This window comes from Peromyscus leucopus, chromosome 5 (genome assembly GCF_004664715.2).
Source record: "Peromyscus leucopus breed LL Stock chromosome 5, UCI_PerLeu_2.1, whole genome shotgun sequence".
NCBI lineage: Eukaryota > Metazoa > Chordata > Mammalia > Rodentia > Cricetidae > Peromyscus > Peromyscus leucopus.
The window spans coordinates 107,918,769-107,942,858 of record NC_051067.1 but is presented as its reverse complement, the minus strand read 5'-3'; the positions used below and the strand labels follow the sequence as shown (position 1 = coordinate 107,942,858).

The window sequence follows — 24,090 nt, the reverse complement described above, 5'->3', positions numbered from 1 at the left end:
TCGCCCACCAACCACCTTCCACTCTATCTGTTTACTGTGTTCCTGCGCTACTGTGTGGGGAAACCCGGGAGGCGCACTACCCATTATAGGTTCCCCGGCTCCGCACTCCTTCCTTGGGAATGAGTTGGGGATGCGCCCGGGTACTGGGCTGCCTTTTATCCAAGACTCATATGTAGCGCCCCGCTTTTCTAAACACACGAGGTTCTTCTTCAGCTTTGGTTTGGTAACCTGCATTTCCAGCTTATAGGTCCTTCCTCCCGCCAGATTACTAGTTACAGTTGAGTAGAAGGAAAACGATCCCGAGCGCACAGGGCTGCCTGGAAACAACAGTAAAGGAGTCTCACCAAACTCCATGGGCCGGATGGGACTAGTCTGAATTGGGTTGGGATGCAGACTGCAGCCTGCGTGCGCGCGTACACAGCTCACCGCTAGCCGGTACCTGCCCGAGTGCTTTCAATCTCCAGATCGCACGTCTATCATCCAAGGAAGACGGAAATAGGCAGGCAACCCCCAAGTGGGGTAGGTAGGCTGAGTCGCCAGGCGCCGATCATTTAGCTGGTTTAGCTTCACTTGGGATGCAGCTCTCTAGGGTTTGAGGAAAGGTGTTCCTTCCCTGGCATCAAGGCTCGAGCCCTCGCGTCCACAGTGACTGTGCTTTGCACTGCCGGCACTTGGCCGACGCAGCCCAAGGCCGACTCTAACACCTGTATGGGCACGTTCTTCCCTGTGATCTCTAGTGACCGCCCACAGCTCTAAGAACCCTTGATCTTTGCCGCCCTCCCATTCCCCAACCGATCTTCCAGTGGATACGTGGTAGCGCTCACTGTCGGGTTTTGACCTTTTGTAACTCCCATTAACCCCCAAGCCGGGACGTTGTGACCTCCTACAGCCCATAGACTGACTCCTTTTGACTTCCACGGGTTCCGCATGACCCTCACGGAATGGAAAAGGCCTCTGATTCTGAACGTTCTTTTGCGGAGGACTCATTGCCTGCTGGAGAGGAAGCAGGAGACAGGAGGTGTTCGTCCCAGGAGTCCCGCAGGGCTCCAGCCGCGCAGCACACGCCAAGGCTAAAGTGAGTTCTCGCCTCCTGGCCAGGGTTCTGGCCCTCCCCCGAGGTTCCCGGGGCCGCCCCGATCACGTGGTCCTCGGGGCCGCAGGTAACTCGCCGGAGTAGGCTGGGACAGCAGCCGCACCGCCCAGCCCCAAAGGGCACCGCGGGCGGGTCTCTGCAGCTCCCACTGTAACAGCCCCGCCGCAGGTGCCGCCCCCAACACCCCGGATCCCGCCCAAGCTCCTCTGTTTGCCGTCGGTCGGTGCGTGCGTGCGCCTCGTCGGTCCGCGTGTGTGTGTGTGTGGCCGAGCGCCCCCTTCCTCTGCGGCCATGACTCCACCGCCGCCTCCGCCCCCACCCCCGGGCCCAGATCCCGCAGTAGACTCCGCCACAGACCCCAGCCCCGGGCCCGAGTCGCTGGTCGTTTTGTTTGGGGCCACTGCTGGTGCGCTGGGGCCGGACCTGGGCTCGGACGAGACCGACTTAATCCTCCTAGTTTGGCAAGTGGTGGAGCCGCGCAGCCGACAGGTAGGGTGGAGAGAGGTGGCGGGGCCCCTCAGGACGCTTCAAGGCCGGCGAGGCGCAGGGGCTCACCGGGCTATCCCTGCTGCTCTTAGGTGGGGACCCTGCACAAGTCGCTGGTTCGCGGTGAGGCGGCTGCACTGAGTCCGCAGTGCCGCGAGGCGAGCGGCCTCAGCGCAGACAGCCTAGCGCGGGCGGAGTCCCTGGACAAGGTGCTGCAGCAGGTGAGCGTGGGGGTCCGCGTGGGTGGTGGAACAGCGAGGTGATAGAGGCGCTACCTCGCCGGGGTGTGGGGAAGGCAGGAGGCGAAGCCTGGAGCGCCGCGACTCCCTGGCAGACAGTAGTACAGAGTCTTGTTTGAAACTTCTGAGCGACTGCCGCGTGCTAGGCCATTCCCAGAGGCACCTTACTTTCCAACCTTTACAGGCACCCACTCCTGTTGAGGGGGGTGACAATAGCCGGCTGAGGATCCACCCCTGAGGTCCCTTCTCTGCCCCCCTCCCCCGCTAGCGGAGGAGCGAGGTCCAGACCACTCAGAAATAGGGTCAGGGAACTCAAGTTCGGCCCTGGATCACTGGTCCCTGCTGCCTGCTCTCTTGGGAGCGGCTGGAGCGGGGGCGTCGGGCGGTGTCTGCCTCAGGGGCAGACGCCGCTAGGTGAGGGCTGCTGGTTTAGGCCTGCCCCAGCCGACTAGCCAGGCGTGGGTGCTGTCCGTACTCTACCTGGGGGCTACTTGCCTGCTGAGCGCCAAGGCCTCGGGTCATGCTCCCCCCCACCCCACCCCCGACCCCGTCAAGTGGGAATTAGTCTTCCTGCTATTTTCCCTATCTGCACTGCTGCACTCACCCCATGGCCGAGTTATAACGAGTGTAAGTTCTTTAGAAGCATAGAATCTTTCCTCTTCCAACTCTGTGGTTCTTAGTGAGGAAACAAAGATGCTCAATCTGAGCATGTCGCACAAGGGCTCCAGGCCTAACCTATTGCTCACCTGGGAGGGTGCTGCAGAAAATCTGGGTGCCTTGCTGTCAGCCTTAGGCTGAAAAGTGTCACAGAATTGGCAGGGGAAAGGCAGGAGCGTGCTGGGCAGCCTGCAGAGTGCTACCCCCTCTATGAGCAAACAGTTCAGTGCCAGTTGGTCGATAGGGTGTGGGTCAAAGCTCAGGCGGCCGCTTGTGTCCAAGTATGAAGCTCTGTCCTTGGTGTTTCTCCGTTCCTGGGTTGGTCAGACCAAGGGGCGGGGCTGCCACTGACCATGAGCCTTCTGGCCCTCGGGCAGGTGTGAGCCTCCCCCACCTGTCTGAGGTTGGTGCCTGGTCCAGGACAGGTTTAACCTGCTTTGCCCCGCCCCTCTCCACCTGCTTGCCTCACTCCACCAGGTGTTTGCTCTGGCCTTGCTCCAGACTCCTGGAGTGTGTGATGGGGGCTCGGGTTATGTGTGACTGTTCTCATTTGGCCTAGAGGAGGTGACAGTGGACTAGGGCAAGGGTGGGGATTAGGAGCCTGGGATATAGAGCAGGGCCTTCTGCTTCCCAGGCAGGGTAGGGCTGAACATCCTGCTGAACCAGCTTTGCAGCCTGAGTCCCTCCCTCCTCCTGCCCCCAGTTTCAGCCTGCCTAGCTGTGAATCTATGTCTGAGTCTCCACTCCCTGTCCCCAGTTCTCACAGCTGGTGAGCAGGGATGTGGCTCTGCTGGGCGGAGGCCCCTATGTGCTCTGCACTGATGGGCAGCAGCTGTTGCGACAGGTTCTGCACCCTGAGGCCTCCAGGAAGGTATGCCATCAAGGGCACATGGGTGGTTGGGTTTGCAAGATCCCTGTTGTTGTGGGAATGAGCAGGATACCTTAGTTCACCTCTTCATCCCTACTCCCATGTGCTCCCAGAACCTGGTGCTCCCGGACACCTTCTTCTCCTTCTACGACCTCCGAAGAGAGTTCCACATGCAGCACCCAAGCGCCTGCCCCACCAGGGACCTCACAGTGGGCACCATGGCACAGGGTACCTGTGACCCAGCAGAATTAAGGCGGAGGGGTGGCTAATCTGTCCAAGCATGTGCTCACTGCTGTAGGGGTTATATCAATGTAGGCAGGTCTTTGTCTTTGGCCTTGTCTTTTAGGGTTCCCATGCCTGCTACCTATGCTGGGATACATTTGGAATGTGGGCATGTCTGTGTTTGGTCTGGAGGCCTGTAGGTGCATGTGTGAGCTGGGCCATAACTAGTGTTTGCTAAGACTCTGCGGGTGTTTGGGGGTGATGCGGGGTGTATGGACCTGGACCCTAGTTGTCACTTCTCTGTCTGTAGACTTGGGACTAGAAACAGACGCAACAGAAGATGACTTTGGGGTCTGGGAAGTTAAGACTATGGTGGCTGTTATTCTCCACCTACTTGAAGGGCCCAACGGTAAGAATCTCGCACGGCTTGTCACCTACTGTCGGGTTGGGTGAATGCCTATTCCTTGGAGTCCTTTTGCAGACTTGTGACCTTCTCTAAGAGAACACAAGGTGGAAACCCCTCTATGACCTCCTCAATTCCCTCACCTGTCCTATTTTTGCAGAGCTTGGTGGGGAGACTTCCTCCACCAGACCCTGCTGACCCCCATGCCATCTCCTCTCAGGTCAGTTGTTTTCGAAGCCAGAGGTGGTAAAGCAGAAATATGAAACGGGGCCTTGGTGAGTGTGGGAGCAGGGGTGGGGGTGACAACATCTGGACAGCTCTGATCCTGTGTCCTGCCCCCGCAGCAGCAAGGCTGATGTGGTGGACAATGAGACTGTCGTACGGGCCCGTGGGTTGCCCTGGCAGTCATCAGACCAGGATGTGGCTCGATTCTTCAAAGGGCTCAACATTGCCAGGTGGGTGTGGCAGGATGGGAGGGGTAAGCGGGCAAGCCTACCCAGGAGGCACTAACAACACTGGCTCCACAGGGGTGGTGTCGCACTCTGTCTCAACGCCCAGGGCCGCAGGAATGGCGAGGCCCTCATCCGATTCGTGGACAGCGAGCAGCGGGACCTAGCACTGCAGAGACACAAGCACCACATGGGTGTCCGCTATATTGAGGTGGGGCTTTGGGCTGGACGTGGAGCAGGGCAAAGCTGAGGAAGGACTGAGACCTATGGGCTGCTTTCTATACCCACAGGTATATAAAGCCACAGGGGAGGAGTTTGTAAAGATCGCAGGGGGTGAGTGTGCCCATAGAAGGCTCTGGATCTACCCCTTTCCCTACCGCTCATTGCTTCTTGGGTCCCCTGTGGGTGCATGTTACAAGGATTAAATCAGCAAGTGTCTCCTGTTCTTCCAACCTAGGCACATCACTAGAGGTGGCCCGTTTCCTGTCGCGGGAAGATCAAGTGATCCTGAGGCTGCGGGGACTCCCCTTTTCAGCTGGGCCAACAGACGTTCTGGGCTTCCTGGGGCCAGAGTGCCCGGTGACTGGGGGTGCTGACGGGCTGCTCTTTGTGCGCCACCCTGATGGCAGGCCAACCGGAGATGCCTTTGCTCTCTTTGCCTGTGAGGAACAGGCACAGGCTGCTCTGCGCAGGCACAAAGGCATGCTGGGTAAGCGATACATTGAACTCTTCAGGAGCACTGCAGCTGAGGTGCAGCAGGTGAGCACTCAAGGTTCCCTATGTCCCAGTGTGCCTTGGGTGTGCCTTGGGTGGCGACACAGCCTGGCAAACCTGCTGCCTTTCTTACTAGGTCCTGAACCGCTATGCAGCCAGCCCACTCCTTCCCACACTGACTGCTCCGCTGCTGCCCATGCCCTTCCCACTGGCAGGAGGGACCGGGAGGGACTGTGTTCGCCTTCGAGGCCTGCCCTACACAGCCACCATTGAAGACATTCTGAGCTTTCTAGGAGAAGCAGCAGCTGACATTCGGCCTCATGGTGTGCATATGGTGCTCAACCAGCAGGTGAGACTCCTGCTAGGAAGGGCGCCAGCACAGGGCGGAAAGGGTGTGTTAAGAGTAAGGCGTTTTTGCCTGGCCCTGGCGGTGGTGGCGCACGCCTTTAATCCCAGCACTCGGGAGGCAGAGGCAGGAGGATCTCTGTGAGTTCGAGGCCAGCCTGGGCTACAGAGTGAGTTCCAGGAAAGGTGCAAAGCTACACAGAGAAACCCTGTCTCGAAAAAAGAAAAAAAAAAAAAAAAAAGAGTAAGGCGTTTTTTATATGTGGCAAACTGCTTACAAGGTGGTGTGCACAGGGCCGGCCATCTGGTGATGCCTTCATCCAGATGATGTCATCGGAGCGTGCTCTGGCTGCTGCCCAGCGTTGCCACAAGAAGGTGATGAAAGAACGCTACGTGGAAGTCGTCCCTTGTTCCACAGAGGAGATGAGCCGTGTGCTGATGGGGGGTTCCTTGAGCCGCAGTGGCATGTCCCCCCCACCCTGCAAACTGCCCTGTGAGTGCTTCATGGGCTGGAGGAGGCATGCGGGAGCCAAGGTGTTGCAAGCCACCACTTCCCGTTCCAGTTGCCCTATCCAGGGACATTGTGGGCTCTCTATAAATGTGCTCTTGACTTGTCTCTAGGCCTCTCGCCACCTACCTATGCCACCTTCCAAGCCACCCCAGCCCTCATTCCCACAGAGACAACTGCACTATATCCTTCGTCTGCACTGCTGCCAGCTGCCAGAGTACCTGCTGCCCCTGCTCCTCTTGCCTACTACCCAGGGCCAGCCACTCAACTGTACATGAACTACACAGCCTACTACCCCAGGTACCTTCTTGCTTCTAGGACTGCCTCACAGACTTGCTGTCACCATGTAGAAGGGTCCTGATAGATAGCTGGCCCAGATGGTCCACGATCACTTAGAAATCAGACTTCACTTTGAAATGGCAAGGGCGTTACCGGTGTGGGCTGACAGACTGGAGCTATCACTGTAGAGGTGCAGGAGAGGATGGTCTTGGTCTATGATACAGGTGGGATGTGTGACTCAATTCCTGTCTCCCCCGCCCCAGCCCCCCAGTCTCTCCCACTACTGTAGGCTACCTCACCACACCTCCTACTGCCTTGGCCTCTACTCCCACCTCAATGTTGTCACAACCAGGAGCCCTGGTCCGAATGCAGGGGGTCCCATATACGGCTGGTATGAAGGATCTCCTCAGTGTCTTCCAAGCCTACCAGGTGAGGTTGTGTGGCTGGGAGGGCCTGAGGGTCTATAGCTGAACCTGGAGCTCCATCCCTTAAATCTGTGTCACTTCCGCAGCTGGCCCCCGAGGACTACACCACTCTGATGTCTGTTGGTGACCCGCCTCGCACCGTGTTACAAGCTCCCAAGGAGTGGATGTGTTTGTAGAAGAGGAGACCAGGAAGCAGACTGAGCTGATGTCCTCCGCTAGCATGCCTTTCCTGAGTGCAGAATACCCTCAATCCAGTGGCTTCTCTCTGGCTTGTCCAAGCTCTCAAAGGCACCCGGAAAAGACCAAGCTCAGCACCATTCTCCTTCCTTCCATATACCCTTGTTCCTCTGCCTGCTCACCCTAAAGACAATGACTACCTTACAGGCAGGGCTGGGGTGATGAGGCTGCTCTATTCCTGAGGGTGTGACACCCAGGAAGCCTGTGATCTGTCCTTGGCCCTCAAATACTAGAGTTGAAGGGTACACAGCAAGCCCAGGTTGATATTTATGATCCTTGGGAAAATCAAGAGTCCACCTGAGCCTGAGACCCCAACTCTCTACTCTCCATATCCTTCCAGGAGGCAGGAAGGCAGCGAGTTAGTACCCACCCTCAGGGTACCTGGACCTCAGAAACAAAGTGCCAGGGGTGGCCTCAAATAAGTCCCCTCCAGCCACACCCGAGGACTTCAGATGGCAAAACCACCAGCTGGATGTGATGGCTCACGCCTGTAACTCAGCACTCAGGAGGCAGTTTGGTCTACATAGTCAGTTCTAGGACAGCCAAGGCTGTATTAGCCCCCTACCACAAACTACAAAAACCCCAAGCTATTCTAGACTGTGCTCCTGCAATATCCCCAGAGAACACCAGAGGGCAGGTAGCACTTGCAAACTCAGGTTGAATTTAAATGGGACTTTGTCAACGTTTTCTTGCAACACCTTGGAAGACCAGTTGTCCAGAGCCCAGCAAACACTGTGGTATGTCCTTTGCATCCATTAATGGGTGCAGAACTCATCCAGAAGGAATTTTGAACTCTATCTTTTCCGTAAAGTGAATGAAAGTTCCTGGTCAAGTGGACTTTTAAGAAGCCACAGAGCCCTTAACTCTGGCCCAAAGGGTTCCACAGCAGTCCCAGATGGATAAAAACTCAGATTTCAAGGATACTGTTGATCTGTCACTGTTTATTATTTCAGCACTGTAACCGAGGAGGAGCCTGAACTGCTGGCTCATCTTCCCTTTGTATTTGTGTAAGGAGCACTGCACTCCTATAAAAGATTTTAAAATACAAAATGTACAAGAAAACACAATTCCAAATGCTGTAAACATAACTGAGAACCAATTTCTTTACCTAAACATCCGTTCTATAAAACACGTGGTTTCAACTTGAGCCCATCTGAGTCTTGTTCAGATACAGAACAAGATGACCATGTGTTCTACATATTAAAAACAGGCCCAGCAGAGGTCTGGTGATACTGGCTGGTCCTGGGTGGTGGTGGTGGGTTGTACCCAGGGCAGCAGCACCACATATGAACCCAAACATTTCTTTTTAATGTTTTCAGCCATGTTTCTCGCATCTCTAGTAAACAGAAGGCTGCTCCTCCATTCCTCAACCCAAGGTCTAGTACAGGTGAGAGGAAAGGGTGTGTGCTAGCAAATGCCCAGTTGCTCAGTGCTGCTACTAGAAATCAGTTTGCATAGTCCAATGGATGTGTGCTTTACCATCACTATTTTGCACAAAAATTTAAGTCTTTATCTACAAAGCCAAAAAATATGACTCTTACATGAAAGCTTATACAAAGCTAATATAAAACTGTTCCATAGAATACAAAGCTCTATTTTAAAATCTAACCTGTTTTAAATAGGAAAGCACTTCTAATGCTACAGGCATCAAGGTATTTAAAAGGCATCAGAATTTGGTGCATAGCAACTCTGGATCATAGAGGCTTTTATTCTGGAAGGCAGCAAAGCAGCACCCCCGAGGGGTCATGCAAATGACCCCACATGAGGCAGCTGCCCCAGGGGAAAGAGGGTGGAAGCAAATTTGGCCAAGTCTCTGCAAATTCACCTGAGAGGCCAATGCCCTGTAGATGAAGCTGTGGGCTACCAACCACAGGCCCTAAAGCAAATCTCACTATCCACACTCACTGATACAAAACTCACTTTCAGAGAAATCTGGAAAATACCCAGCTCCAAGAATGGCCAGAGCATTTGCTGACAGACTGTTTTCTAACTAGTTAGAGGGGAGAAATTTAAAGCATCATGTTAAAAACAAACACATATTTCCCTCATCCTGAATCAGTATCTCCTACCCTGCTCATTAGAGGTGGTGGGCAACAGCCTAGACCCTGCCTAGGCCTGATTCGGCCTTGGTAAGGAAAGCCCTATCATCAAAGGTCACGACCTCCTAAAGTAACAGCATTAAGTTGTTAGCCAGTGCAGCACAGTGTCTCACCTGCAGGCACTCAGTTTGCTTCCTGAATAAATGAAAGTACATTATTTCATTTGAAAACACTGTCAAATTTAGGGACTTTAAGAGGGAAGGGGTAAAGGCAGGGTTTGGGAACAGTACCCAACTAGGGCACCTCCTTTGGTAGACAGCAGGCTGGAGTTTCTGCTAGCCCCTGCCTTGGACAGAAGCCTAACCAGCAGCAGCACCAGGTGTCTTTGGTGTGGAAGGACAGGTCTATGACACCACTTCATTTTTGGATGTGCCTCAAAGCCTTTTGGAGAAAAGCCTGGTTTTTAGGTCATACAGTCAGGACACCATGGGACAGAATCATTGCAGGCTGTAAACAGAAGAGGAGATAAGCCTTCTATGCCACTGTGAATCTTAAAGCCTTCTCATCTGGAGTCCTGAATTTTATCTGCCTCTCCTAGTACACAGCTCATTCAGATTTAGCTCCCGACGACATTGCCGGCCTGACTTCAAGGAGACTGGCTTCAAAGACTACAGACTCAAGGCAGATGCTCCCACTTGAAAAGTTAGGTAGAAAATAACTACCCAAGCTAAAACCCTACCTTTGAAATTCACCTTACAAATGATCATTTTACCCCAGGTCCTGAGGGAAGAAAACAGCTTGAACGTGGAGCTAATGGAGAGGCTGCTTGATGACTATCTAAAGTTACAAAAAGACTTATGCTCTGGAATGTATTCATATTCCAACACTTAAATGATGGAATGGTCTCTTCTCGATTTACCTAACATTGTACTTTTTATAAAGAGTATGAGCTACATTTGGCTTTATTTCCTATGAATCTATGAAAGGCTTCAGGATGCATGCTAAGTTTTTGAGGTGTAAGTGTGGACTAAGTGTAATTTTTTTTTTTTGTCTGCCTCTGGGAGGTTTTATCAAAATTTCTTACTTTAAAAATATCATCATGACTAAAGGGCTCTTCAAATGACCAGAAAGCAGTACAAATTACTAATCCTAGCTATGCAACCAGGTCACCTGCAAGAGCAGCACCTCTGAAATAGAGAGCCTGCTGCATTCACACTCAAAGCACCCATCATATAAAAGTATCCTATTTAAATTAAAAAAAAAAAAAAAAAGCAAAGCTCATTTTCCCACAGCTTAAACAGTCTATGCTGTTCCTGTTCTTTCATAAAATCTGCTCAAGGCTTGAGGTGGAGGAATGCTGCTTTTCCCACAGTGAGTCCAACTCCTGGAACACGTTCTGAAGTCTGGTTGGAAACCCAAGGTCCAAGAGAGAAGCATGTAGTGGGCACAAAGCTGCAGTTAGAGCCCATCAGATCTTCCTAAATCTGGGGACTTGGAACGTGGGAGAGGAGCGTCTCTGCTCACCTCTGGGCCTTGGGAAACAGAAATCTGGGACATGTCTCTCCCAATTATCTCGTTCACTGAAAAAGAAAAAGAAGAGTGGTTAGTAACTTCAAAGGAATATGAGGTTTTCCTCTTAGACATTTTCCTTTCAATGGCTTTGAGTAAAAAGGTAAAGGCTGCACTTGAAGCTTACTCCAGAGCTGAATGGCATAAAGATAAAAGCATCATTCCTCAAGTGGCTGCAGACCCCTCCCCCCCACTTTCCCCCTTCTTAATTCTGTTTGGATTTTTAAACAAATGACTGAGAACAGGAAAATTTTGTTAAATTTATTTTATTTCATGTATATGAATGTTTTGCCTGTATGTATGTCTGCGCACCATGCACTTTCACTCCTGGTGCCTTGGATGTCACAAGAGCACAGGATCCTCTCAAACTCGGGTTATAGATGGCTATGAGCCACCATGTGGGTGCTGGGAATCAAACCCAGATCCTCAGTAAGAGCAAGTACTTTTCTTCTCTCTCTCTCTCTCTCTCTCTCTCTCTTCATTTTTCGAGACAGAGTACAGGGTTTCTCTATGTAGCCCTGGCTGTCCTGGAACTCTGTAGACCAGCTGGCCTTGAACTCAGAGGTCACCTGCCTCTACCTCCCAAATGCTGGGATTAAACACTTGCACCATCACCTCAGGCTTTGCAGCAAGTGCTCTTAACTGATGAGTCATCTCTCCAACCTCAACAGAAAACATTCTTTATTCTCATTCCAAAGGCTCACGCTCCTAGCAGAGCTGATAGGTACCTTAAAAAAAAATTCAAAAGTCTTTAAATGTTCACCTTAACTGTAATTTTTTCCTACTTTGAATCCCTCTGGGAATGTTTCCCCTTCCGATTTCCCACAGTGCCACCTAAGGATATAAAGCGAAAGAAATGCTTTAGCCAGAGTGAACCACCAAGCTTAAGGGGCTACTCTGTTGTCTTGTCCTACTAAGTGTACCCTTTATTATGTGGAGGCATCTGCATACATGTGGCCCTTTCTAATCGCAGGCTTTTGCCCAACAGCTCAGAAAGCACAGTGGTCTGTGAGGAAATATCAAGAACTTCCATCTAAAAGAAAAAAAGAAAGCTGGGTGTGGTGGCTTACATATGTAAGTGACCCCAGTGCTCAGGAACCCAGCCTTGGCTACATATTGCGCTCCAGGCCAGGCTGGGCTACTAAGTGATACACTGTTCCCCGTTAGAAACAAAAAGAGAGAAAAGAAGCTGGGATTATAGGTATCTACTACCATACCTAGCCTTTCTTTCTTTTCAAATAAAGATTCCTTTCATCGGGACTGAGGAGATGGTTTAGCAGTTAAGAGCACTTGCTGCTCTTATAGAGGACTCAAGTTGGGTTTCCAGCACTCACATGACAACTCATAACTGTCTGTAATTCCAGTTCCCTTTTCTGGCTTCCCTAGACATGCACAGAGTGTACATACATATATACATGTAGGCAAAACACTCATGCACATAAAAAAAATCATCTAAGAAATTCAAAGATTCCATTCATATATGTGTGTGTATGTATATATGTACAGGTGGCTTTAAAAAAATAATTCTATATAATTTTACTTTTAAAGAAAAGTATTTCAGCTGGGCAGTGGTGGCGAACACTGTTAATCCCAGCACTCTGAAGGCAGAGGCAGGTGGATCTCTGTGAGTTCCAAGTCTAACCTGGTCTACAGAGTGAGTTCCAGGACAGCCAGGGGCACATGGAGAAACCCTGTCTTGAAAAAAACCAAATCAAACCAAACCAAACCAAAAGTCATATGGTGATCTCTGGGGCTTCTTAGCTGCCTGCCTACTGAAAGATCTGTCTCAAAATAAGGTGCAAAGTGATAGAGCAAACACCTGATGTACTCTGGTCTCCATACATATACCTGCCTGTACATACGTTCATTCAACACATACATACTCATTTCCACTTTTAAAAAGCCCACTAATACTTGTAATATTTTTTCTTTTTCTTTCTTTCTTTCTCTCTCCCTCCCTCCCTCCCTCCCTTTTTTTTTTGAGGGGGTGTTAAGACAGGCTGTGTAGCCTTGGCAGTTCTGGAACCTGATCTGTAAATCAGGCTAACCTCAAACTCAGAGATCCACCCATTTCTGCCTCCCAGGTACCGGGATTAAAGGTGTGTGCCACCACCCTGGGCTTGTTTTTTTTTTTTTTTTAGAGTCTCTATCTCTGGCTGTCCTGGAACTCTTATATAGACCAAGCTGGCCATGAACCCAGAGATCCTCCTGAATGCTGGAATTAAAGGTGTGTGCTACCATGCCCAGTTTCTCCTTTTACTAACTTATTTATTGAGACAGGGTCTCATTGTGTAGACAAGGCTGGCCTTGAATTCAGATATCCACCAGCTCCCACCTTAAGGGTGTGTTGATACCATGCCTGGCTATTTTCTTCCCTTTAAAGAATAAACTAACCCTGGCGGTGGTGGTACACCACCTTTAATCCCAGCACTCAGGAAGCAGAGGCAGGCGGATCTCTGTGAATTCGAGGCCAGCCTGGTCTACAAAGTGAGTTCCAGGAAAGGCGCAAAGCTACACAGAGAAACCCTGTCTCAAAAAAAAAAAACAAAAAACAAAAACAAAAAAAACCCCACAAACCCAAAACCAAAAACTGCGTGGGCTGGAGAGATGGCTCAGAGATTAAGAGCACTCTTCGAAAGGTCCTGAGTTCAATTCCCAGCAACCACATGGAGGCTCACAACCATCTGTAATGAGATCTGGCGCCCTCTTCTGTCCGGCAGGGATGCAGAATACTGTATACATAAAAAATAAATAAATCTTAAAAAAAAAAAAAAGAGTAAACTAAAAGCCCAAAATAAGAAGAGTCAACAGTTCTCAATACTAACTAGCGCCAATAGATTATGTAGGTCACAGCATCTGGCCCACTTTCAGCAGCCACAGTCCTTAACGCCCAACACCTGAATTTGTCTGTGCCAGCAAACAGAAGAGAAAACCATCAGCACTATCTGCTGTTACCAAAGCAGAACAAAACAGTAATCTCAACAACAAATTTTGTTTAGGAAATGTTCAAATTAGCAGTGCACTGAAATGTCTTACACAGCAGAATAAACTGTCATGTAGCAACAGGCCTCTCCTTTAGAGCTATTTCTCACGCACAAAGTTGTATTTCACAAGCATTGGTAAATAGAAAACAAAAGAAAAACAACAACAAAACCCTCTCAGAACTTGATGAACAGGAACAAGGTGCCTAAGGCATATCTTTTGTACATTGATAAGTATACAAAAACTCAGGAGGTCTTTAGTTTGGTTTGGTTTTGAGCAGGGTCTCTCTATGTAGTCCTGGATGTTCCGGAACTAGCTATGTAGACCAGGCTAGCCTCGAATTTACGGAGTTCTTCCTGCCTCTACCTCCGGAGCCTTTTTTCCCTCCTGTTCCCAGCCAGGATGATGTTAAGGATTGACTCCAGGGGTCTTTCATCTTTATAATGGATTTGGGGATTGACTCAAGGGGTCTTTCATCTTTATAATGGATTTGGGGTCCTATCAAGACTTTATTTAGAAGGCTGGGCATGGTGGTACACACCTTTAATCCCAACAGAGGCAGAGACTGGTGGAACTCTGTGAGCTCTAGGCTGGCCTGGTCTACATAGTGTGTTTCAGTACGACAGAGTTATCCTGTCTCAAAGGGAAAAAAAGGGGGACTCTATTAAGGCTGAATAAAGTAGTGCATATCTTTAATCCCAGAACAGCAAGAGGATCTCTATGAGGCCAACTTGATATACAAGGGGAGTTCTAGAATAGCCAGGGATACATATAGAGATCCTGTCTCAAAAAAACAAAACAAAACAAAACAAAAAAAAACACAAAAAACCGCCCCCCCCAAATGAAACCCATCCTCTATATTTACTTCTTGAAGCTACAATGAAGAGTCACCAGAGCTCATGTTTTCTTCTTTTTCCTGAACTCCACAATTAAAGGCAGAATTATATCTTGCCTGGATAACCAATTTTATGGAGATGTTGCTTCATAAGATGGAGGCTATATACAGTCACTTTCTCATGTTTACTTGAAATTTAGAAATAAAGGAATGGCATATAAATTATTTTAAATGGATATGAAATTTAGTTAGTATTACTTTATAATAAGTAACTTATTTTATAAATAATTACTATCTAATAGCAGTTCTCCAAAATTTGATTTTTAGATTATCTATTAAGTTATAAGAATAACATCTAGGCTGGGCGGTGGTGGCGCACGCCTTTAATCCCAGCACTTGGGAGGCAGAGGCAGGCGGATCTCTGTGAGTTCAAGGCCAGCGTGGTTTACAAAGCGAGTTCCAGGAAAGGTGCAAAGCTACACAGAGAAACCCTGTCTCAAAAAAACCAAAAAAAGAATACCATCTAAACTAAATGCATGAAATTCTGAATTTACAGCAAGAGTATCTGCCAGTACTGGGGAGCTAGAAGTGGGAAGATCAGGAGTTAAAGGACAGCTGGTGCTACCACATGAAACCCTGTCTCAAAAACTTTTTGTTAACTTACTAAAATCTGGTCAATGTGCCTTCTCAAGCTAAAGACAGAAAGAAGTTCTCAAATATTTAGCAGGCATCTGGATTTTTCTGCTGTCTCTGTAAGCTTTTGTTTGTTTGAGACTCATGTACCAGGTTGGCCTCCAATTTACAGAGATCTGCCTGCCTCCGCCTCCCAAATGCTGGGGTTGAAGGTGTGCGCTACCACACCTAGGACAAAACATTCTTTGCTTTCAAGTTTCTTTTTCCTTTTTTTTTTTTTTTTTAAAGATTTATTTATTTATTATGTATACAGTGTTCTGCCTGCATGTATGTATGCCTGCAGGCCAGAAGAGGGCACCAGATCTCATTACAGATGCTTGTGTGGAGCCACCATATGGGTGCTGGGGATTGAACTCAGGACCTTTGGAAGAGCAGCCAGTGCTCCTAACCTCTGAGCCACCTCTCCAGCCCTCAAGTTCTTCAGCCAGTTTCAGACTGCATTTCTCAGCTTTCACCTTTGCAGCTAGTGAAATTTCTCCAATGTAGTGTGAGCAAAAAGGGAGAGTTTATCCTCCTCATCACCTGCTTGGCTTCTCTTTCTTCTTTCCTTCCACTTCTTGCAGTGGACTAAGATTTAGTCAAAGTTTGGGGAAAGAGAAACAATAAATCAAAAGGAATCTCAATCTTTAACTAACTACCAGGAGATCTGAGGGAAACCTCTGCCGTAATTAATCCACTACAATTTAGGCTCTGAATTATGCTAGTTTAGCAAATATTAACAAAAATAAAGGCCAAGTTCTGACACTCAGAAGTAAAGGCAGGTAGACCTCTAAATTCAAGGCCAGCCTGGTCTACATTCTGCTTCTAGACAAGGCAGAGTTACACAGGGAGAATACATCTCCAAAACAGACACTAAGCCCAATACCATAATGGCAACACAGAACACGTAGAGGGGGGGTTGTTTGTGTTTTCTAAAGACAAGGTCTATTTAGCCCTGGTTGTCCTAGAACTTGCTGTGTAGACCAGGCTGACCTGAATTCATAGAGATCCGCCTTCTGCCTTCAGAGTGCTGAGATTAAAGTTGTGTGCCACCATGCCTTGAATTATGAATTGTGTAGGTATCCTTTTTTTTTTTTTTTTTTTTTTTTTTTTTTAGCTGAGGATCGAACCCAGGGCTTTGCGCTTGCTAGGCAAGCGCTCTACCACTGAGCTAAATCCCCAACCCATTATATAGGTATCTTAAGCAGATACTCAGCTTAAGCTTTCTCAATATTTTGAATTTTCATTCTTTCTTTTTTGTTTTTACTTTCTGTTGTTTGAGACAGGGTCTCCTATAGCCCTAGGCAGTCTCAATCTTGCCATGCATCTGATCCTTCTGTCTCTACCTTTCAAGTACTTTGCTGGCTCATCCCCAAGCAGCTGGAACTCTACATGTAGGCCTATCCCCAGACCCACAGTCGGTCAGTTCTCTTCTTACCTAGTAGACATGCAAGTTCATCTTTATACTTGAGCCATATCCCTAGTCTTAATATAATTTTACAATTTTCTTTTTATTTATTCTTTGTGTTTTTCACATCATGTATCTCCATCCCATTCATTTCCCCAACTGTTCGTATCTACCCTCTGCCCTTGCAACCTCCACGCCAAAATAAAATAAAATTTGAGGAAAAAAAAAAAAAGAGAAGGAAAAATCAATCCCATCCTGGAAGCTATAGTGTGACACAGTGAGTCACGGAGTAAAATCTTTTGTCCATATATCTTTACCCGCAAGTGTTCATTGCAAAGAGTCATTGGTTCTGGTCCGAGGCCTCTGGTTTCTGCTATGCTATCGATGCTGGACCCTCACTGAAGCTGCTCTTGGTTATTCTGCTGTTGCTCTGTGTTGTAGAAATCCTGTAGCTTTGGGTCTGTAGGACCAGTCCCTTCATATGCTCCAGAAGATGGGGTGGGCCAACACATACCCCTGGTTCTGGGCCGGGTAGTTGCAGGGTTAGTCAGCCTACCAGCCTGTCTTGTTCTCACCATTAGGGTGAGCTCTCCTGCATTGCCCTGGATAGTTCACCCTGGTATCCATGAGCAAGGGGCAGGGCCAGTTCTCCCACACCTACACTTTCAGGGCCAGCTCTACTGTGTTGCCCAGGGGCAGCGTAGGGGCCACTTCTCAGGACTGCTGCAGTCAATGAGGGCCAGGGACAGTTCTGCTCTTATGGTCTCAGGACCAGTCCAACCTGCCTCAGGTGTCGATTGGGGTGGGGGTGGGCATCTCTCCCCTGCCCATGCTGCCCATGACAAATGAGTAATGGGGACATCTCTCCCATGCTCACAACTTCTCTGGGCTGGCTCACCCACACCTCTGCCAACAAGATTAGCTCTACTGTGTTGCACAAGCAAGGTGCAGGGCCTGCTCCCCCGAGTATTGTAGCTGGTAGAGAACAGGGAGGGCCTAATCAAATTTAAAAATTACCCTGAACTCTGTAAAGTTTCCAAGCATATAATATATTGAAAATATGCACAAAGATCAGAAAATAACCTTCACCTTTTACATTTAGGAGGTCTAACATTAGGTAAAGGAAAATTGCTACATTTTTTTTTAAAAAAAATAGTCAATTAAGGGAGATATAATATTAATGGTTAAGATTTCATTTTGGCCAAGCTGTGATGGCACATGCCTTTAATCCCAGCACTAGGAAGGTAGAGGCAGGCGGATCTCTGAGTTCCAGGTTAGCCTGGTCTATGGAATGAATTTCAGTTAAGACTTTTCTTTTTAAGAAACCTCTTATGTACAATGTTAAATAGGTCTTATAAAAAAATGTGTTTAAATCTGAAGCTGAGACACTACACAGGTATTTGAAAGAATATTAAGTATTGGCCTGTACCCTCTCCTATCAGCAAAAACTGAAATTTGAAAAACAAATACTTCTTTTCAATTTGGGTTAAGGCATACATAACACTGAGAAGTTTCCCGAACCCCTGCTATGGCGCATACTCAGAGCTCCTGCATGCTACATAAGCACTCTATAACTGAGCCACATTCCTGGCCCCACAGAACAATCAATTTACCTTTTACTAGTCTAGTCTACTGATGACACCCAAATATGGTACTCTGTGCTAAACTTGAGCTCTAAAGTTATAAATCACTATTACTCATCTCAATACATGCACTTTCAATCCTTTGCAGGACGGACCTCACTCATCAAGGTTCTTTACTTTCCATTAATCAGGATCATCTCCCCTCCTGTATCCTTCCTTCTCTGTATTTAATCTGGGTAGGGCAGCATCTCCCCCCCACCAAAAAAAAAAAAAAAAAAAAAAAAGGGCAAATAAAACATTAGCTCCCACATCCCCTCTATATCTAATTCTTTCAGCTTAACATTTTTAAAGAAAATGATATCCTCTATGGGTGGTGCCTGGTACCTGAGGAGGTCAGAACAGGGTTATAGATGGCTGTAAACCATTATGTGGGTGCAGGGAATTAAACCCAGGTCCTCTGGAAGAGCAACAAGGGCTCTTAACTGCTGAGCCATTTTTTCCAGACCACAGTTTAGCATCTGAAGGAGTCATCTTTGCTCTGTTTTACCTTCTACTAACTACACACACATACTTTTTTTTTTTTTTTTTGGTTTTTTGAGACTGTTTCTCTGTGTACTTTTGGAGACTTTCCTGGAACTCACTCTGTAGCCCAGGCTGGTGTGAAAGTCTCAGAGATCCACCTGCCTCCCGAGTAATGGAATTAAAGGCATGTGCCACCATTGCCTGGCACTATACATTTTTTTTAAACCAACATAACTAGTGATGAACATCACTAATGACAAACTGCTGCTCTACATACAGGAAGAACATTGGGTTAAACACTAGAACTGGAACTCACTATGTAGACCAACCTTAACCTTGAACTCACAGAGATCCATTCATCTACCTGTTGCCTTCCTAGTGCTAGCTAGGATTAAAAACACACCAACCACTCCCAACACAAAACTATTTTGAGTCCTCTGGTTACAATTCTCTATAGAGTAGTCCGTATTGGGCTAGCTAATTTCATGTCAATTTGACACAAATGAGAGTCATTTGAGACAATATTCTATTTTCTCATTTGAGAAAATGCTTCGATAAAATCAGGCTGCAGGCAAGCCTGTAGGGCATTTTTATAAGTAGTAAATGATGGGGGGGGGGGCCCAGTTTGTTAGGGGTGGTGCCACCCCTGGGCTGTTAGTCCTGGGTTCTGTAAGAAAGCAGGTTGAGAAAGCTATGGGGAGCAAACCAGCAAGCAGCACTTCTCCATGGCCTCTGCGTCAGCTCCTGCCTCCAGCCAGGTTCCTGCCTAGCTTATGTTCCTGTCTGCTCTCACTGCTTTTGATGATGAGCCATTATATGGAATTGGGAGAGAAATAAAACCTCTCTTTCCCAAGTTGCTTTTGGCCATGATGTTTCATCACAGTAATAGTAGCCCTAACTAAGACACATACTTCTCCCTCCAGTTAACACTTTATTCCTATCATAGTTAGATAAGAATTAGGTGGCCCAGAATAGGCCCAATGTTTGAAAGAAACCAGAAATCCAGGATTCTAATGTCCTATCTGATAATCAGGAGGTCTCAAACTCCTAAAATATTGGGACTGGAGAGATGGCTCAGGAATTAAGAGCATAGACTGTTCTTTCAGAGGACACAGGTTCCACTCCCAGCACCCATGTGGTGGCTCAAAACCATCTGTAACTCCAGTTCCAGGAAATCCAATTCCCTCTTCTGGTTTCTGAGGCACTAGGCACACATATGATAAACATACATGCAGACCAAACAATCATAAAAACAAAAAACAAAACAAAATTAAAAAACTTTCAAAAAGTTTTTAAAATACTGAGTATTAATCTTGCTTTCTATGGCAAAATTCATGGCAGCTGACAACAATCTGTAACTCTAGTTCCACAGGCTCCAATGCACTCTTCTGACCTTCGAGGACACTGAAACATGTAGTACACAAGACATACATGCGGGCAAAATACCCATATACATAAAGGAAACATAAATTAATCTTAAAATCAAATTCAAATGCCATTTAGGTAATTGGAATCTACATATTTATAATATCTATCACATGCTTCCCCTCTCCCCAATACTGAGTTGAACCCAGGACTTCTCTACATGCTAGACAAGCACTTTATAATAATTTTCTTTTGGGGGGTGGGGCTTGGTGGCACATGCCTTAACCCCAGTACTAGGAGACAGTCAGATCTCTGAGTTCCAGGCCAGCCTGGTTCAAATAGCAAGTTCCAGGCCAGCCAGGGCTATATAGGGAGACTGTACAAGAAGAAAAAGAAAACCAGTGGTAGTGGTAAAGGTGCAGATCTCTGAGTTCAAGGCCAGCCTGGTCTACAAAATGAGTTCCAGGACAGTCAGGGCTGCACAGAGAGAGGAGGAGATGACAAGGACGTCGACAACAACAACAAACGAAATACAGTTCTGAGACACTCTCATTCAAGTTCCCAGACTGTCCTTGAACTTGAGATCCTCCTGCTTCAGCCTCCTCAGCAGCTAGGAATATGGGCATTTACCACCATGTGCACCTAAATACTTTAAGTGTCTTTAAAAGAATCTGAAAAAGGAGCTGATCTAACAGTGAGGGAAGACATGTCTAGACAGCTGTTGAGGTTCAGAACCAAAGGTCGTGGTCCTATTCTTACAGAAACTATGCTCTACTTGATGGCTTTTTCTTCCAAGTGGAGCCACAGATGAACTACAGGAGCATGAAGGCGGGTCTAAAGAAGGATCAAGGACCGCAAGGACACAATCTTCTGTTTTACTTCTATTACATACTGTCTTATACCTAATTTACTAGTATTTGATCACAAGTGTGTAGGCTTAAAACACCTGATCAGTAACCAAACTTATTATTATTATTATTATGTTTTTTGAGACAGGGTTTCTCCATGTAGTTTTGGTGCCTGTCCTGGATCTCGCTCTGTAGACCAGGCTGGCCTCCAACTCAGATATCTGCCTGGCTCTGCCTCCTGAGTGCTGGGATTAAAGGCGTGCGCTGCCACCACCGCCCGGCTCCAAACTTTATTTTTTTTAAATTGTACTTATTGTGTATGCGTGTGCACATGCCCACTCATGCACACCCATGCCTGTGTGCTCATGCCACAGTGCACTCGTGGAGATCAGTGGACAATTTGAGGGAGTCAGTTCTCTTCTTCCTCAGGAGTCCTAGAGGTTGAACTCAGGTTAGCCTTGGAGACAGGTACCTTTACCCACTGAGTTATTTCACCAGAACAGCAACCAAACTTATTCAGTACCCAACCTGTAAGATTTATATATTGGAAGTCCCCTTTGTTCTAACAAATCTAATTAAATAATTGTCTCTCCTTAAAACTAGACAAAAATTTTAAATTCAGGTGTGAGAGCCTTAGTGTGGTTGGATTTTCAAAGCAGAATCTTATAGTCAAAGTGTACCTACAAAGACAATGAATGGGCCTACCAACAAGATGCCTGTGCATACCCCTCCTTTGTAGCACATGCAAATCCAGCCACGACATGCAAATACCAGACTAGGGCATAAGAACAATGACACATTTCAATCAACACTCACCCTCTAGATTCTCCAAAAAGGAACTGGACATGAGAGCTCATTGTGATTAGGCCATTTCTCTGTTGAACCTGATGGCTGGTGTTCCAAGTCAGACATAAACTGGTCTGTGTCAGAGAAGACAACATCACTACTGAATGGAACAAACCAGAGGGTGAAATCCACTACACTGCTGAGCATTGTTTTCTGTTTTGTTTCTTTTCCTTAACAGTAGAGGAATTTAATTCTCCTTTACTTATCAATTACTTCTACATATAATGGCTCCTCACATTTTACTAGACAATCCAATACTGGGAATCCAGAAAATTTAGTTAAAAAGGTAATGCTTTTAAATGAGTTACAAGTATGGCTTTTTGTTTTTCGAGATAGAGTTTCTCTGTGTAGCCTTGGCTATCCTGGAATTTGCTCTGTAGACCAGGCTGGCCTCGAATCAAGAGATTTGTCTGCCTCTGCCTCCCAAGTGCTGGGATGAAAGGTCTGTGCCCCCCACCGCTGGAGTATAATTATAGCTTTAAGGAGGTAAATTCAGTTGTAAATACACTGTCTTATTACTGTACATAAGAGGTTCACAAACCTCCTCCTTTGACCTATATGAACTATTCTGGGCCTTTATTGTAGAATACAAGAATTCAACTCTGGGCCGGGCGGTGGTAGTGCACACGTTTAATCCCAGCATTCAGGAGGCAGAGCCAGGTGGATCTCTGAGTTCGAGGCCAGCCTGGTCTACAGAGGGAGATCCAGGACAGGCACCAAAAACTACACAGAGAAACCCTGTCTCGGAAAGAAAAAAAAAAAAAAAAAGAATTCAACTTTGGAAAGGAAGAATCTGTATGTAGCATCTCTAAACACTAATTAATAGCCTCATCTTAAACTAACAAAAGATGAGCTAATTTGTAATGAACCTTACAAAGGGGGTTAAAAATAAAACAAAACCCAGAGATTCGTTATATAATTTTTGTGCCTCATTTTTTTTTCCTCAATTTCTAAGAGATTAGTTAAAATGACTCATTCTAAGGGTGTCCAATCTCGATATAAAGGAATCCTCCAAAACAGATTTGAAGTGTGGGTGGGATGTGTGATTTTGGGTAAATCAACATATACATTAGAAGTAAGTATAGAAAAAAAGTGAAGGGGCCAGCTGACACTGATGAGCTTTTATAACTTGACTAAGTTGTTGGAACTTCTGCCCTCCAGGGTTCTCCCATTGTGCTGTGAGCCTGTATTTAAGACCTCCTCCCTCCTTCAATAAACGGCATTCGGCATTAAAAAAAGAAGTCTTCAAGGTATTTATTAAACATGTCCGATCTTCCCTCTAGCTTTTTGAATATATAAAATAAAATGTTAATAACTGCCTCAAAAAAAAAAAAAAAGTGTTTTGCCTGTATGTATGTTTGTGAACCACCTGCATGTCTAGAGCCAGTGGAGGTCAGAAAAAGGTGACAAACTCTTGAACTGGAGTTACAGATGGTTGTAAGCCACCATTTGGGTGCTGGGAACTGAACCCAGATCCTGTGCATGAGTAAGGTGCTTTGAACTGCTGGGCCACCTCTCCAGTCCCAATAGTTTTTTTGTTTGTTTATTTTTAAAGAAAAATGACTCCATCTTAAAGTTCATATTGTAGAGCTTTGAATGTGAAATCTCCCCCATATACTCATGTATCTGAACATTTGGTGGCTGTTTGAGAAGGTATGGAACTTTTTTGTTTTGTTTTCTGAGACAGGGTTTCTCTGTGTAGTCCTTCTGGCTGTCCTCAAACTCACAGAGATCCACTTTCCTCTGCCTCCTGAGTGCTGGGGTTAAAGGTTGTGTGCCACTACCACCTGGCAAGAACTTATAGAACTTTTAAGTTAAGTTATGGAACTTGCTGGAGGAGGTATCTCACTTGGGACTTTGAAAGCTTATAGCCTTGTCCCATTTTTATTTTGCTTTCTCTGTTTTTTGTGTGTGATGAAGTTTTCTTGTTTTTGTTTTTTTTGTTTTCTTTTTTGGTTTTTCAAGACAGGGTTTCTCTGTGTAGCTTTGCGCCTTTCCTGGAACTTGCTTTGTAGACCAGGCTGGCCTCGAACTCACAGAGATCCGCTTGCCTCTGCCTCCCAAGTGCTGTGATGAAGATTTGATCTCTCAGCTTCCTATTCTGCTACCTGCTTCGATACTTCATCCACCATTTTAAACTTACATTTTAAGAGACATAAGTCAAAATAAATTCTTTCAGCCAGGCATGGTGGTACACGCCTTTAATCCCAGCACTCAGGAGACAGAGGCAGGAGGATCTTTCTTAGTTTGAGGCCAGCCAGGGCTGTTACACAAAAAACCCTATCTTGAAAAAAAACAAACAAAAAAACCCCCACAAAACAAGTATTTTTTTTCCCTTAAGCTGCTTTTGATCATAGTATTTTAGTATATCAATGGAAAAAAAGATGGACACACTGTTACAATAGAGGCATAACCACTCTGAGGATAAACAACTGATTGAATTAAGGCCTGTTTCTAAGAAGAGAATTCACGCCTGATACTGTAAACCTGGGCAAA

At 46.9% G+C, this 24,090-nt stretch overlaps 2 protein-coding genes across 5 annotated transcripts in view; one reads left to right on the top strand and one right to left on the bottom strand.

Moving 5' to 3' along the window:
- Positions 1 to 795: 795 nt before the first annotated feature.
- On the top strand, positions 796 to 7,992 carry Esrp2 (epithelial splicing regulatory protein 2). Of its 3 annotated transcripts, none has more exons than XM_028854258.2 (15): positions 796 to 1,582; positions 1,672 to 1,800; positions 3,233 to 3,346; positions 3,457 to 3,571; positions 3,876 to 3,974; positions 4,189 to 4,243; positions 4,316 to 4,423; positions 4,496 to 4,628; positions 4,708 to 4,750; positions 4,875 to 5,176; positions 5,268 to 5,480; positions 5,771 to 5,969; positions 6,098 to 6,284; positions 6,527 to 6,692; positions 6,775 to 7,992. In XM_028854258.2, the coding sequence occupies exons 1-15, from the start codon at positions 1,385 to 1,387 to the stop codon at positions 6,862 to 6,864; spliced, it is 2,151 nt and encodes a 716-aa protein (XP_028710091.1). In that variant the 5' UTR covers positions 796 to 1,384; the 3' UTR covers positions 6,865 to 7,992. The 3 variants fall into 3 exon arrangements, with proteins under 3 accessions (XP_028710091.1, XP_028710092.1, XP_028710090.1); XM_028854259.2 differs by having other exon boundaries at positions 4,286 to 4,423; XM_028854257.2 differs by having other exon boundaries at positions 797 to 1,582; positions 4,313 to 4,423.
- The window catches only part of Nfatc3 (nuclear factor of activated T cells 3), an 82,867-nt gene continuing 66,626 nt past the window's right edge, over positions 7,850 to 24,090 (bottom strand). The window contains exons 10-11 of one of the 2 annotated variants that reach the window (XM_028854256.2): positions 21,565 to 21,668; positions 10,457 to 10,544 (exon numbers count right to left, since the gene is read on the bottom strand). In XM_028854256.2, the coding sequence (XP_028710089.1) occupies positions 21,568 to 21,668 (101 nt within the window). In that variant the 3' untranslated portion in view covers positions 10,457 to 10,544; positions 21,565 to 21,567. Of the gene's footprint in view, positions 10,545 to 21,564; positions 21,669 to 24,090 lie in introns of both variants that reach the window. The other variant, XM_028854255.2, reaches the window with a different exon arrangement.

Coding starts and splice junctions, on each gene's coding strand:
- Esrp2 (XM_028854259.2), top strand. CDS start 1,385: ATGACTCCACCGCCGCCTCCGCCCCCACCCCCGGGCCCAGATCCCGCA. Junction 3,347..3,456: donor ACCCTGAGGCCTCCAGGAAG/GTATGCCATCAA, acceptor ATGTGCTCCCAG/AACCTGGTGCTCCCGGACAC. Junction 5,970..6,097: donor CCCACCCTGCAAACTGCCCT/GTGAGTGCTTCA, acceptor ACTTGTCTCTAG/GCCTCTCGCCACCTACCTAT.